The following is a 16930-nucleotide window of genomic DNA, read 5'->3' on the forward strand; positions in this document are numbered from 1 at the left end:
ATTTCCAAAGAGCCTGGGGGTAAAAGGGTTAACCTCTTGAATGAAGGTGTTTATATTTTTATGTATGAATTGGACACCATCCAAATGTGTTGCTGAATTCCAGATGTCTCATACATTGTCCTATTTATTATTTGTTATAGATAACCTTATCTATTTAAAACACTGTAGTTATACTGTATTTTTCTTGATAAATTGCAGTACAGTTTCACCAATAGAAATTTTTCCTTCGACAGTTCTATGTTTTTTTTTTATAAGTTACTTAGATTTGTTTTGATTTTTTTTCAGGGCCACATAACTACTTTCTGCTCTAGTTTGGTAAGTTTCCTTTGTTTTCTAAGGGCATACGCTTATTTTTTGCATTGGAGAGCTGTGGCTGTTTCTGACTAGATTTACCCCCTTAGCAAGTATTTGGAATGGTTTGTTGCATTAACTGTCAAAGTGGGGGGCTAGATTTGAATGATAGATTAGCGTAGGTATAGAGTATATAGTTTTTGATTGCTGTAGTCTCTGGATGAACCAATTATTTGACGAAGAATTGTTTTAAAAGTACTGTACTGGTTCGTTCATCAAGTAGTATTCCCCCATTTCACCTTGTTTCTTTGCAGTACTTCTGGTACAATCAGGTTCTTTGACAGATTGTGTAGACTAAAAATGCTTGTACAGTATTAAAAGTAATTAGTTGGTTTTTATACTATTTCATTCACATTTTTAGTTTTTATAAGAAAAACTGTATAAGGAAGTTTTAGCTTAATTCCTAAGATATAAAATTTCCTGTTGATATTGTAAGAAATGAATTGTTACATAGCCAGCATGTGAGACTGAAATAGTTGTAGAAGTAATTTAGGACTAATTCAATTGAGTAAATGCATTAAATTGCATGTTCTGTGGTTAAGAATCCTAAAGCAAAAGATAGACATTAAATATTTAACTTTTCAGCATTTTGTTATTGTTGAGAAATTCCTGCTACTAATATTTTAAATATATGTACTATCATACTTAATTTAATCCTGAAATGATAGCAAGAGGGGGATTATCTCTTGTAATTGGTCTCCAGTCTGCTTTTTTTATTGTGGTCCTCAATTTTCAAGTTTTAGAATTGCTCGGGGTCCAAAAAATGATCTTATTGCCTTTAGTTAGACTCAATTTTCTCTCTTATAATCTGTTGGTCACTTATTTCCACGTAACATTGGCCTTCTATAACATTTGAGCTGCTACACATTTTAGACTTTCACATTACCTCAATCCCTGCTTCTGTTCTCTCATATTGCTGTCTAGACTCTTGAGCCTTTACAACAAAATGGAACTGCGGAGCCCCCCTCACCCTCCCCCCGAGTCTGTAAATGAGCCAAAATAGACGCTGTCCAAAAATAGCTTCGTAATTGCAACTCCTGTACAAACTCCTGCAAAAGTATTCCATCTGTGGAATGTCTTCTTTGGGGTTAGAGCTTGGCAGAGAAAAAGGACTTCGTCACTTTCAAGTTTAAGGTCGATTCAATAGATTTTTCTGCTGCTTACATGAGTTCAGTATCAAAGAAAGTACATACATACATACATATACCAAGGCACTTCCCCCAATTTTGAGGGGGTAGACGACATCAACAATGAAACAAAACAATAAAGGGGACCTCTACTCTCTACGATCCTCCAGCCTAACAAGGGACTCAACCGAGTTCAGCTGGTACTGGGCATAACATTGTAGGTTCTGGGAATCCTCGTCTCTGATGAAAATGTCTTGGCAGTATGAAGAAAATGTCTCGGCATTTTATTGTCGTTAAATATCATGGTAATCCTGCAACCTGATTATCTCTCATCTTTTGAACTATGTAGCAGAGGTATGGTCATACTGAGAAAACACTTCATTTTATTAACCTGCAAAGTGAGATTAGTGTGTGTGGCCTCAACAAACTTTTTCTTATTTTATTTTCATTTTCAATTGTAGAATAGACTTTTTCCCAACGCTTGTTTTACATTTGAAGGACCATTAGTATTACATACATACATATACCAAGACACTTCCTCCAATTTTGGGGGGTAGCCGACATCAACAAATGAAACAAAAACAAAAAGGGGACCTCTACTCTCTACGTTAGTATTAGTATTAGTTTTATGAAATTATTTTCTTAGTTTTCGTTGTTGATTTGTATTGCCCTCTGCCTTTTGTTTTTATCTTTTCCCTTTGGCAACCTCTTACTCAGCTGTCTAACTAATTTTCAGAACTTACCAAGAACAAATTGTAGAATGATCACTATATGGTATGATCAAACCACTTTGTGATACTGATAACAAATTGCTTAGAATGTCAAAAGCTCTTTTGTGTCATTCGGGTGTAAGCCTTACTTCTTTTTTTCCTACTGCTTGGTTCTTCCTTTCGTCAGGCTTACGATAGGTAGGACATTAGATAGTCTTTCTCATTACCCCTTGTGTTCTTATGAAATAAAGACCCACTTAGTCCTACTTCCGAGTTGTGGTCCATGTTTTATGTATCTGTATTTATAGACAAATGTAATTATGTAGTAACAGGATCATGCTAGTCACTTTACTATCTAAAAGAAAATTTTTCCCTAAAGAAATCCTCTGTACAAAATCATGTTAAATGCAGTTACAAGACTTCTATGATGCTTAAGTGTTATATCCAAAACATATAATAAACTTGTAGTATAATATAAAGTTGAGAAAAGTATAGCAAGATAATATTCATGTAAAAGGTTGCTTATTTTTGCAGTGTAAACTCAATTATTTTTCTTAGACAAACTTAGTAAAATCATAATGTTGTATCATTTGTGACCAAAATGTTATGTAAGCTTTTGACTGATTGTTGAATTAAGTTACCTAGATGTTACTTAAAAAGGTAAGGATAATTTGATAAGTAGGTGTTGTATGATGTACAGTATAATTGTTCTTACATGAAATACGAACCATCTTCCTTTAGGTAGGGAATATGTTTTCAGTGCTAACTGGACAGCCGTTGAATGGTTTTAACGAGCAGTTAGATAACATGTGGGAGAGAAGGCAAGGACCCCCCCCCCCCCCCTGTCAAAAAATTTGTTTTCATCCGCATCGATTATACATGTGCTGTTGTGCCCATAAGTGAACTTTTCATTTTTTTATTTCAGAAAATGATTGCTGGTGGTTGGTTGTTATGATGTAAAACATGATACTCACACTTGGGAGTATAGAATGTACATCCAGATTTTGTTAAACCAGTTGTAGATCTACACATACACTGCTTCTTGCTAGGGGCATGAATGTTTGCAATTATCCACGTGTACAGGTCACGGCCACCTATGCAGTGTGAAACGGATGCTTTGTGGGAGAGGAAAAGAGCTTTGCTTCTTACTTCCGTTCATTAAGTGCGTCTTCTACCGCCACTCCTGCGATTACACTCTTGGCTCGGTCCCCAGGGAGTATGTTTCAGAAGCAAGGCTCCCTTGCTGCCTTCTTGGCAGGGTTTCAGGTTCTTCTAGTGTGTAAGATTTCCCAGTGTTTGCATCACCCCATCGGAGGTTGTGTGACCTAGGGAAAATTGTAACGTCCTTAGGTCTTTCAGATAGGCTCCCCAGTGCCATTGCCTTCCTTGGTGACACCAGGGTTGAAGGATGTAGTCAGTGTGTCCTAGGTTTTGGCAACTCCTGTAATGTCTACAGTGATTCCTCCTACCTAGACGTAGAGAGACCCTGATGGCGGAAGAACTTGTTACCCAGGTTCCAGGAATGGAGTTCCCCGTGCTTCTCCCCTATCCCTCCTTATCTTATGACTGGGGAGTCTGTAACTTCCATTCCCCAGTAAGTGTACTACTCCTTTCCCCTGACAGTGTCCCCTAATGTTGTTGTTACTATTGGAGTAACCCCTGTGGCTTCTCCGCTTAGAGGAACGACGTTGTCCGAGTCTTACTGACTTCAACACCTGTGCTTGCAGAGCCTGAGGGGAGGGTTAGAGTTCTTCCTTCTCAGACTCCTCTTTCTTGTCATCTCTTCAACTTTTGACTCTGTTTACACCTCTAAGAAGAAGTCAGAGAAGTCCAGACTGCTGTAGTTGTAGGAAAGGGTACTGTCAACACCACCTCACATAGGGTGAGTGGACGGGGCCAATGTGGCTCCCGGACCCGGGTTTCTGGTCCCTGGGACTGATTCAAGGGGCCAGGTTTAAGATCTTTGGCTACCCTGGTTGCCAAGTAGGGCAGGTTGCATAAAACTTTGGGAATACTTTGTTGAACCTTATGATGATGGCAAGAATTTTTTATTTAACTTATTTTATTCCAGCTGTGACCAAGTTGTGGAATGATCTTCCTAATCGGGTAGTTGAATCAGCAGAACTTCAAAAGTTCCAAGTTGCAGCAAATGTTTTTATGTTGAAGAGGCTGACATAATTCTTTTTATAATTTATATATGACATATCTGTTTTGATGTTGTTACTCGTTTTAGAATGATTTATTGTTAATTTGTTCTCATCGTTTATTTTTCTTATTTCCTTTCCTCACTGAGCTATTTTTCCCTATTGAAGCCTTTGGGCTTATAGCATCTTGCTTTACCAAATAGGGTTGTAACTTGGCTAGTAATAATAATAATAACTGCTACTGCCTACTGTCTTAGAAGATCTGAAATAATGGGATGGCCAGAATTATGGAAAATCTAATACAAATATGCAGAGAGCAAACAGAAAGGTGGTGCCAAAAATTGATAGTAAGTGGTAAGGAATTTAATCGATGGCAAGTGTTTTACCAATAAGTTAGGATGAGTCAGTAATAAACTGCAGTCATTAAATGCCAGCAAGTATGTTAATGTTGTTATCATGATGTTATATTAATTTAGCAAGAGCTTTTATACAGTTCTGATCCGGTAGAATGTGCACCTGCTTCTAATGGAATAAACACAACATGCGTGAATTTTGGTACAGTAGAATGTGCACCTGCTTCTAATGGAATAAACACAACATGCGTGAATTTTGGTACAGTAGAATGTGCACCTGCTTCTAATGGAATAAACACAACATGCGTGAATTTTGGTACAGTAGAATGTGCACCTGCTTCTAATGGAATAAACACAACATGCGTGAATTTTGGTACAGTAGAATGTGCACCTGCTTCTAATGAAATAAACACAACATGCGTGAATTTTGGTACAGTAGAATGTGCACCTGCTTCTAATGGAATAAACACAACATGCGTGAATTTTGGTACAGTAGAATGTGCACCTGCTTCTAATGAAATAAACGCAACGTGCGTGAATTTTGGTACAATTAGCGTGATATTAAGATTACTTATCATTCACAAAACTGCATGTAACAAACATTTAAGCGTAAAAACCACAGGAAATGGGAAAATAAAAGACCAGGTACCAAGCTCTTTCATGTTACGTACCCTTAAGTAATTTTAAGATATGAATCTCTTACATTTGTGAGAGTCTACTGCACAGATGATTACTCCATAGTAATATCGGGGCAGTAGAATAAAGTATTTTGTTGGCTTTCTTTATGCTTTTTTCTGTGCTGTGAATATTTTTTTAGTACTGTAACATAAGCATTGAACTTTAGAAGGTGTATTCATAATTTCTCAAAAGTTATACATTCACTGGTGAGCCATTTTTAAGTGCTGTATTATTAAAAGGTGTCTCATGATTATATTCTTAACATTGTGTTTGTCAACAGGTCGGAGCGCTTGCTGTAGCTTCAAGGTTCGACGGTTTCATCACTACAATAGCTGGACCACAAGCAAAAACTATATATATATAGTTTATATCTATTCTGCTTCTACATATAGAATCTAACTGTTATTAAATTGAACTAGTCATCTCCTGATTATGTCACTTGCTGATGGCTTCGTAGAAAACAAATGCTATTTTTTTTTAATTGTCACACAACAGAATTAAGGAGAAAAATTAGCTTACACTGTATTGCTATATGTTTCCGTGTTAGGAGCAATGTCCTATTACATTTCACGTACAGGCCTTTAAATTAATTGTGTTGTTGAATTTGTATGTAAATATAAATATAAAAGAGGAAATCTCTTTTTTTATGATGAAAATCACTTGGTTTTCTAAACCAATTAGATAAATATACAGGATTCCCACTGATTTAAAAAAATTATTAGTTTCTTCTATCATAAGAAATTTGGAGTACTTTGGTTAGTTTTTTGGTTGTTAGTTATTCACTTTTGTAAGCTATAAATATCACACAGTACAGTAGTTCTGACTTATTTTACAAGTCTTTAATGATTTCCACATTCTAAGTAGTTACCTGTAGCAAATTGCCTCCTGTTACAATTGTCGTTCACGATAAACACCGTGTCATATATAATGTAGTTAATGTGAATCATATTAAACTTACAGTATATGTGTACAGCTCGAGTAGAGAAATAATTATTAATAGCGGAAAATGTTTATTTTGGTAATTTAATTCTTCCTGATTTAGCATTCCATAATTCTCAAAAAGATATTTAAACTATGATGGAAATTTCATGCAAACAATGGGAGGCCTTTGAATGGCTTTGAGAAATGTGGAAGGGAGAGTGAGCTACGATAGTTAATTTAATCTGAAGATTTTTTTTGCCTCTGTTACAAGCCAAAAGAAATTCAACCCAAGACTTTTCATCACATTGCACTAGTAGTAGCAAATACGTAAGTTAGTACTGAGTATAGTTTCTAACTAATGTACTGATTTTGTGTTTGAGTGATCCTTTGTACACAATAAGTAATTTTCAAGGTTGAATTTCAATAAAGCTTTGTTTCTGGGCTCCAGCCCATGCTGCCCAGTGAATTTTATTATTATTATCATCCAGCATGCCTTCCTATCTTATTTTACCTTGCGTTTTGTTTATTATAGCACTATAATAAACAAAACGCATGGTAAAATAAGATAGGAAGGCATGCTGGATGATAATAATAATAAAATTCACTGGGCGGCACGGGTCTCTCGCCCAGAAATAGATTTTTCCTTCGTCAAAATCCCTTTTCTAGTTGTTCGTTTGCTGAATGACTCAATGAAAGTAGCTCACTCTAAATCATAATTGCCTGCGTGTCCTGTTTTTATGTACATGTAATATACAAGAATGGATGGTATTTGTTTTGCTGAGATAGGCATTAATTGAAGCTCAAATGCAGTACAGTATTCTTTGGAATTTTCAAAGCACTTTGTCTGTAACCTATCTCTAGTGCAAGAAAAGTGGAAAACTTTTATTAAATCTCTATTTCAATGAGACTTGCAGTTTCCAAGTCCCGGAAATCAAAATTTTGAAGTTGAAATATTATTATAATGACATTGAAAATATTCAATGTTCATGAGTGGGAAGTAGAAGAAACCTATGTATATGGACAAACATTAGGTATTTTGAGTTTAGTGCTACTTTTTAATAAGTGCTACCCACTACGAATATTTGGACAAACATTAAGTATTTTGATTTTCGTGCTACTTTTCAATAAGTGCTACCCACGACGAAAATCAAATACTATCTAATATTTTCAACAAAATTTGATCAAGTATGATGCAAATTTTTAAGGATTATCCTCCTTAACATTTACCACAATCGTTACATTTTAGGTAGTCTTTCGTATGTGATATATTGAAGGAATCTCAGAAAAGGGATTTTGACGAAGGAAAAATCTATTTCTGGGCGAGAGACCTGTGCCGCCCAGTGAAATACTCCTAGAGCACTTATTTCTAAGGAATACAACTGCTATCGGTCTATTTTAAGAATCCGGAACACCCGGATCTTTTTAGGTTATTAACCTATTATGGGATACTCACGTATCTGTATTTTATTCTATACTTCCCAAGTAGCGACGGGATAGTGTATTTCAAGCTATGACAATATTATTTCATTGATAACCTTAACTTATTACGGGATTGTTTTAACAATGTCAGTTTATTTATAAGTTATTCCCCGGTTACTAAACCGGTCCTAGAGTTGTTCATAGCCTTTTGTCTCGGTTTCATATCGGTCTACTTTAAGAACCCGGAACACCCGGATCCTTTTAGGTTACTAACCTATTATGGGACACTCACGTATCTTTCTTTTATTCTATACTTTCCAAGTAGCAACGGGATAGTATATTTCTCGCTATGACAATATTTTTTCATTGATAACCTTAACTTATTATGGAATTGTTTTAACAAAGTCAGTTAATTTATGATAAGTTTTTCCCCGGTTAAAGCCCATCGAACCTTGAGGCTCTGATTGACCCTAGCAGCTCCAGACTGGGGCTTTAATGAGCTTGTTAGGCTCATGTCTGATAGTGGCCTCAGACAAGACATGCCTACAGCAACGACGTCTGGCCGCAAAGAAGTCGTAGGAATCAGACAGTAAGGTTTGAAGTAATGACTTTGTCAAGACCTTAAAAGGTGGTTCTTCTTCATACATTAAAGAGGTCTTTTCTGCCATTGTAGCCGAGTTGATAGGTCCACTCAGGCGCATACAGGCTTCGAGCTCGAGGCATATCAGAGATTCCGGAAGCCTGGGTAGCCACTCACTGAACTGAATGGGAGCACAGTCAGCGCTTAATTTACCCAATGTGAAGGTCGCCGGGGCGTTAGCCCAGCAATCGTGATCCCCCAGGGACAGGAGGGAGGTCGGATGCGTTTCCTTCAGCTGCGGTAACGGCTTGTCCTCGTTTATTGCCTGCCGAGCAAGGTCCGATATCTTAGTGACACACGGAGTAGGGGTTTACTCCTCCACTAGAAACATCGTGTACGGGCTCTTGTGAGGTGTTAACGTAGTGTTAACACACTCCCACTCGTTTAAGGGCCGGACCCAGGTGGACTGAGCCTGCCCCTTTGGGTACATTTTGGTTTCTTTGGGGACCTTGTCAAACCTTACGAGTGTCTCCTCGGTAAGGCATGCGAAACTAGAGAGAGGGAACTGTAGACCCGGCGGGTAGAATTCAAAATCTTCTACAGTCCGGGTGCCAAACCATTCGATGGTTAACATACCATCTTTGAAGGGAGAGCGCAAGGCCCCCTTCCACGGATTGCTTTCGACGAATTCCGGGAGCCTAGAGGCATCCGGGATGATATATTGTGCTGTTGAGGTAGCCCATAACAAATGAGACCCTGTATGAGGCTATCTGGTTTAGCACTCACTTCCCCCTAATGGGCAATAATTCCATTCAATTGTCAAGTTCACAGAGGCACCAGGAATCTTCCATCCTATAATCGTGGTGACTCGTTATGTGACACGAGGTTTGAGCCAGTGAGCTACAGAGGTCCGTAAATTATATATATATGTATATATATGGATAAATATCAGCACAACATCGTGTTCAAATAGAAAATAAATTTCTACCTCATCCCTGGGATCGGTCGCTGGCCTCTTCTAATGAAAGGTCAGGTTGAAACTAACCATGCCACGAGAGGCCATGCATCAATCTTGAAAGGGCTGCCGGATCGAAGGGAGCCTCCGGGGTCGTAGGTTTCAGGCCGGGCTTCGCTCTCGGCCCAAGAGAAGTCTTAACTGGTTTGGTGATTTGGAAGACCTGTGAGTCTTTGCTAGGGCTGGCAGGTAGCTTTAACTTTAGGGACAACGGGACGTGGCCCGACATCAGCCACGTGCTTCCTTGAAAACCCTAAAAGGAAGAGACACAGGATCTCTTTGCCCTGACACTCCAGGCAAACCCGCCAACCCAGATCTAAAGAGTCGCCAAGGTAGAAGTCATGGAAGACTGCGAGCTCCAAAAGAGGGTATATCGTTACTAATAAACAAGGTAACTCCGTTGGGAATGTAAAATAAATAGATCGAGAATAAATGTTTAAATCGATCAATCACAAAGGAAATAAAATGAAAATCCCAAAATAATATATCCGAAGTTATAATTATAGATAGTAACGACAGGGGCACCTACAGTGTCCCATAGTAGGGTAGTAACCCAAAAAGATCCGGGTGTTCCGAATTCTTAAAATAGACCGGTATGAAACCGGGACAAAAGGCTATGAACAAAATTTCGGACCGGTATAATAACCGGGGAGAAAACTTTCATAAATTAACTGACATTGTCAAAATAATTCCATAAAAGGTGAAGATTATCAATGAAATAATATTGTCATAGCGCGAAATATACTATCCCGTCGGTACTGGGAAAGTATAGAATATCATAAAGATACATAAGTATCCCATAGCAGGTCAGTAACCTAAAGAGATCCGGATGCTCCGAATTCTTGAATTAGACCAATATGAAATCGGGACAAAAGACTATGAACAAAGTTCAGACCGGTACAGTAACCGGGGAAAAACTTATCATAAATTAACTGACTTTGTTAAAACAATTCCATAATAAGTTAAGGTTATCAATGAAAAAATATTGTCATAGCGAGAAATATACTATCCCGTTGCTACTTGGAAAGTATAGAATAAAAGAAAGATACGTGAGTGTCCCATAATAGGTTAGTAACCTAAAAGGATCCGGGTGTTCCGGGTTCTTAAAGTAGACCGATATGAAACCGAGACAAAAGGCTATGAACAACTCTAGGACCGGTTTAGTAACCGGGGAATAACTTATAAATAAACTGACATTGTTAAAACAATCCCGTAATAAGTTAAGGTTATCAATGAAATAATATTGTCATAGCTTGAAATACACTATCCCGTCGCTACTTGGGAAGTATAGAATAAAATACAGATACGTGAGTATCCCATAATAGGTTAATAACCTAAAAAGATCCGGGTGTTCCGGATTCTTAAAATAGACCGATAGCAGTTGTATTCCTTAGAAATAAGTGCTCTAGGAGTATTTCACTGCGCGGCACAGGTCGGAGCCCAGAAATTATACTTTATACGTTTCGTGAGGGACTTGGTAACGGCATCGCTTGCACAAAAGTGCTTTTAACAAGTGGATGGGCAGAATTTCTTGTGGAACTTATCCTTCATTTTTTTTCTCTCATTCCATCATACATTTATTTAATGCCTTTTGTAAATAACTATTAGGTTTGTATTTTTCTAGCACTTTTTCATGTGAAGTATGCATCTTTTGTTTAGTTTTTACAAAAATTTATGCTAAATTTCATGAATGACCTCTTGTTAAAGAGTATAATGCAACATGCATTTGTGTGTGATTTTAAGCCGTCATTTCTGTATTATATTTTCTTCTATAGTCTTACCCCTTTTTATTCATTAGTTTTTTAAATGATTATCTTTTTCTTTACTGTGTTGTTAAAATCACTGAAAAATTACATTTTTTAAAATTTCTACGTGTGTTAATTATTGTTTATGTATTTTGCAACATATGATGAGCATTGTATATCTATTTCACAGCATATGTTTGGTTCATCTATGCGGTACGTATGCCTCATCAAATGGTCATAAATGAAATCTATCCAAAATTAAGTTAGGAGTAACTCTATGACTAATTTAGTTTCCCAGTGTGTATTAGAAAGGTTAATATCGGTGATTGTTTCATCATGTATGGATTTTATTTTTATTCAGAATTATTTCAGCATACCAAAGCATGAATATATTGTATAAATTTGCTTGTACTGTTCAATATTTTACGGATTCTATCATATGGCTGTATTTGTTAGAATAATAATTCACGTTTATTGATGTTTATTCATCCATTGCAGTGACCACTTTGTTTTATTTTGACTTAGACTTCTCTATTTAGAAATTGCGAGTCCATCGTAAAATGATTGATTAAAAGGTGAAATACTCAATTTAGGTTTTAATTATTCCAAAATTGAATATAGCTTTAACTGCTTGAGAACATCAATTAGAAAATTTTTGTATTTTGTGATTTTGGAGCTGGTAACCAAGTAGAATTCAATCTCTGCAATGAAATAGTTTTGCACAAGAATTTTAGAACTATAGTCCATTTCTTTTAGCAAGACAGATTTGCACCGACTCGCAGCGGTGCCCTTTTAGCTCGGAAAAGTTTCCTGATCGTTGATTGATTAGAATTATCTTGTCCAACCAATCAGCGATCAGGAAACTTTTCCAAGCTAAAAGGGCACCGCTGCGAGTCGGTGCAAATATGCCTCGCTAAAAGAAATGGACTGCAGTATCACTTAGAAATATTAAGAATGAAGCTGGAATCACACCAGTCATTTCTTGCTTGAGGTCTTGGCCAACGGCCAGCCGATGCTCACGAGCGAAAGTGTTGTAGTATCACACTATGGTCTTGTGGTTTGAAGAGCATTAGGACAAAGTTAGAGTGAACCTGATCAGCTGACATCATCGTGGCACGCAGAAATATTTGGACTGCTGCAATAATATGTATTCTCGGAATTTTTACGTGAATTGAAGAGGAACAAAAAACGTTTGTTGGTAAAAGAGTGGCTCAGAAGAGAACCTTTTGTAAGGAAATTAGGTTGGAAGATGGTTCTGCCTTCTACAACTACCACAAGATGAACAAAGCAGATTTTTATTATCGCGTAAGGCTTATTGGACCCAAGATTGCTAAGCAAGAGCCATCTTATTTGCAGCAGCTATCATGTTTGTTTACGCTCGCTGCTTCCCGTCCAGTCAGGAAGCCAATATCTTGAGCAAGAAGCTCTCAGTTTTCCATTTTCGGCAGCAACGCTTTGCTGTGGGCAAAAAAAAAAAAAAAAAAAAAAAAAAAAAAAGGGCCTAGTGTGCTTCCATCTTTAGTGAAAGTATACATAAAATCCCTGAATCCAGTCCCTTGTAAACTACTGCAGTTTGAACCTTCATACAATATAGATATTAATGAAGCAGAGGCACAAGATAGAAAAGGAAAAGGCTACCCCAAAATGGAAGTAGGAATAATCCAAAAAAAGAAGAAAGGAACATTACTACAAAACATGGTTGCACTAGGCATAACTAGATGGTTTCTACAGTATCCTGTCTTCAATCTCCTTTCTCCCAGTTGTGCATTGCCGCTGAGTGGCTTTCTCACTCCGTTTACGGCGTTCCTCGGCAGTTGTCTACCAGGCGAAGTGGGCAGTCTTCCTGAAGTGGTGTGCATCCAAAAACATCAGGCCCTTAGGGGCGTCGATCCAGGACATTGCAGACTTTCTGGTGTACTGAGAGATGACGTGGGTTCATCCATCCCAGTCATCAAAGGAGTTCGAGCAGCCCTAGGCCAAGTCTCCCTCCTTAGGGGCATTGACTTGGGAGCCTCAAGGCACATCTCGATGCTCATCCACAGTTTTGAGCAAGCATGTCCCCCCCAGGAGGTACGGGTTCCACAGTGGGACTTAGCAAGAGTTCTCAAGGTTCTGTCAGAGCCGCTCTGCCTAGACGCAGTCCCTGGTCGAATGACCCAAAGCACACAAATCTAACCTGTGGGGATGTTCATTTTGAAGATGCAATGAACTTGATATAATTTTTTTTTGAAGTTCCTGTGAAGACTGACATAGCTCAGAAGTCCACCATCAATTCTTCAAGAGTATTAGAGTATGTCGAGGCAAAGTATTCGTCCCACATTGTCATTGCAATATCTAAAATCTCGTATATGGTTTTCTTTTAAATGTTATTCTACTTATTAAGGAATATGTTGTAAAATAAGTGACTGAAATGCACTATACAAGTGTTTTGGACCCCTAAATATTTTAAGCTTTATTTTCATCTTCCTACAATACATCACAATGTCTACACACCTCTGAAAAATATTAATGGAAGTTACACATGAATAGTTTTTTATGTATTGAGATTATCCAAATATAACAAGCTGTATATATGTCTTAGTACCAATTATTATAATTTACTTTATTAGTTAAAATTGACCAAGCCAATGAAATTTAATCTCAAATTACTTGACTGTGTCTTGTTAAGCTTAGCCTAATTTTGCTAATCCCTTTTGATACATACATACATAAATATACCATGGCACTTCCCCCAATTTTGGGGGGTAGCCGACATCAACAAGGAAACAAAAACAAAAAGGGGACCTCTACTCTCTACGTTCCTCCCAGCCTAACAAGGCTGAAGCTTCATCTGTGGTGGATCCCTTTTGATACAGGAACTAAATAGGATGTAATTGTTGATACTAGAGCATATTGTTATATAGTATCACGTTAAGATCACCTTGCTATGTATAGATTAAAATTCAGGCTATTTTGATACCCTAATAGGAGATTAGAACGTTTAGTAAACCTCAGATGGTGGACTGTAAACATTTGTAGAGCCCTACAGCCCCCAGCTGCACTAGCCTTTTACTATACCTCAGTTCCCACTTCCTTTCTTCCATCGTTGCTGTTCAATGGTTTACTATTATTATTATTATTATTATTATTATTATTATCATTTGCCAAGCTGCAACCCTAGTTGAAGAAGCAGAATACTATAAGTCTAAGGGTACCAACCTCCAACAGGAAAGTAGCCCAGTGAGGAAAGGAAATAGATAAGCTACAAGAAATGTAATGAACAATTGAAATAAGATATTTCAAGAGCAGTAACAACATTAAAATAAATCTTTCATAGATAAACTATAAAAACTTCAATATAACAAGAGGAAGGAAAATATATAGAATAGTGTACCATCAGACAAGAGAGCTCTAACCCAAGACATTTACTTAATACTGCAGCTGCAGTTTTCCCCTTGTTGCACATGGATGCTGAATAACCTCCCAAACCCCCATGCCAGTCCATAGGGCCCGGCCAGACCAAGCGCGGCTAGCAGCGTGGTTAGCGACAAGAGGTAATGGCGGCAAATTGAAACCTTAGGTATCTTATGTAGGTGGCCAGATAGGAGGCGCGAGGCCGCGCCTCCTATCTGGCCACCTACATAAGATACCTAAGGTTTCAATTTGCCGCGCTTGGTCTGGCCGAGCCCTTATGGTCTAAATTCGAGTCTTGAAATATAGGGGCAAGTGACACCATCTTTGATTCTCCTGCTTGTTGTTTTACAAGTTAAGCATTTGGATACATGTTTTAGGTCATGGGCCTATTTATTTATTGTCCAACTTGTAAATGGGAGGTATAATTTATTCATATTGGACTTGGTTGCTTTTTTTTTAATAATCTCAGGGTAAATCTTTACCACTGGGGGGTCATTAATAAGTAAATTGTCTTGAAAATATATTTAGCACATAACCTAGGATGTGTCCATAGCTAAACCTTATTAACCCGTAGTTCTCAAGCTTACTTGTATGCACTTATGAAATCATATTCATGAGTACTGTACTAGTTTAGACTATGAGAGAGAGAGAGAGAGAGAGAGAGAGAGAGAGAGAGAGAGAGAGAGAGAGAGAGAGTGAGTTATGGTTAAGGAAAGGAATCAGTCCAGGTTCGCTTACACACATTTATATATATATATATATATATATATATATATATATATATATATATATATATATACTGTATGGCTAAACCTGAGAATAGGAAAAAGGCAGGTTGGGAGAAGTGGGGGAAATTAACAGGGTTGTTATGTGGTAAGTAAAAGGGATTTTGACGTCAAAAAAAAAATCTATTTTGGGGCTCGAGCCATGTCGTCCTGATGGAAGTTCCCTTCGGCTGCTTCCTACCGTATAATATTTCTGCGAGTGATATTATTAGAGAATTACCGTCAGGTATTACGGGGTTCCAACTCCCGGAACGACTATCCGTAGATATCGTGTATAATCAGGGACGTATCCTAAGATAACCATAGATATCTGCACCCCCCAATAGACTTTACCCATTCTAACCCACTAAGGGAAAGGATAAGTGAGGAGTTTTTACATATCCTCTCAAGTTTAAGTTAAGATCTAAAGAATAGAAGTACGACCTGCGTTAATTTATGGATTGGAAACTTGGGCTCTTATAACTTGAGAGAATGGTGAGGTGGATCATGGGAATACCACTTTTTGATAGATTGGAAAATGAGGATATTAGAAGAATGGCAGGCATAGTAAAAATTACTGTGTGATAAGAGTTTCACAACTAAGATGGTGCAGTCATGTTTTGAGGTTGGATGGTAGGGAGGGAGGGAGGAGGGCTTAGAAGGAACCTATTATGTGAGGGAAGAAGATCGAGAGGGAGGCAGAAAATTAGATGATGAGGTAAGGTGAAGGATGATATGGAGAGAAGAAGTTTGGTGGAAGAGGATGCCTTTAATAGAAGGCATTGGAGAGCCGCATCAGGCAATTGACCCCTTTAATGTAGAGATAACGTGGGACAGAAGAAGATTTATGTATGCATGTTTTTGTGTATTGAAGATCCTGTGTTCTCCAATGCTATCATATTTTTGTCCAGCATTTTTGCTTTCTTTTTAAAGCAATCAATCACTCTGCTACAGTATATAACAGAGGATATCTCAATTGTTCCTTCTAAACTACTATACTAAATTTTATTATTCTGTATAGGTTTGTAATTGATGTTCTTCATAGATCGTTGTATTTGCATAAATTTGATTGTTGATTTTTAATGCATAATATTCAAGACTTGCAATGTGATTTTCTTCTAATTGATCTATTTTATTTATTTTCTGCCTACCAATCCATGACGTCATCCGAAACAGCCTCTTCATTATGTAGTCTATATGTTTGTAATTGAGGATTTTCATAAATCGTTATATATACATATATATGATTGTTGATTTTCAATGAATAATATTTTTGACACGTAATGGCATTTTCTTCTAGTTAATCTATATTATTTCTTTTGCCTACCAATCCATGACGTCATCCGAAACAATCTCGTATGTAAACATAAACATTACTCCAGATCAATAAATACATATATAGGATTTTCGATTTTTAATGCATCATATTTTAGACTCGCAATGGCATTTTCTTCTAGTTGATCTATATTATTTCTTTTGCCTACCAATCCATGACGTCATCCGAAACAGCCCCGCATGTAAACATAAACATTGCTCCAAGTCAACACGCGAATTGGCAGGTCAGTATAGTTGCCAAAATGAATATTTTATTGAAATAATAAACGATTAAACTCAATTTTAAAGAGATATATATGATTAAGGATAAATAATAAATGTATTTATGGAGATTATATACCAAATTAGGCCATAGTTCGACTAGAGAGAAAGGAAACGCCAGTTGCATTTTGGTA

General features: G+C 37.3%; 1 protein-coding gene across 3 annotated transcripts in view; it reads left to right on the forward strand.

Annotated features, from left to right (window-relative positions):
* Nucleotides 1-7551, forward strand: part of LOC137650177 (short coiled-coil protein homolog) — a 41928-nt gene extending 34377 nt beyond the window's left edge. The window contains exons 7-8 of one of the 3 annotated variants that reach the window (XM_068383343.1): nt 286-315; nt 5644-7551. Coding sequence is in view for 2 of the 3 variants with exons in the window: in XM_068383344.1 (XP_068239445.1) it covers nt 5644-5662 (19 nt within the window). In the remaining variant the exon portion in view is untranslated. The remainder of the gene's footprint in view (nt 1-285; nt 316-5643) is intronic. The other 2 variants (XM_068383345.1, XM_068383344.1) reach the window with 2 other exon arrangements.
* The last annotated feature ends 9379 nt before the right edge of the window (nt 7552-16930 follow it).

Source organism: Palaemon carinicauda, chromosome 11 (assembly GCF_036898095.1).
Source record: "Palaemon carinicauda isolate YSFRI2023 chromosome 11, ASM3689809v2, whole genome shotgun sequence".
In the NCBI taxonomy this organism is placed as follows: Eukaryota; Metazoa; Arthropoda; class Malacostraca; order Decapoda; family Palaemonidae; genus Palaemon; species Palaemon carinicauda.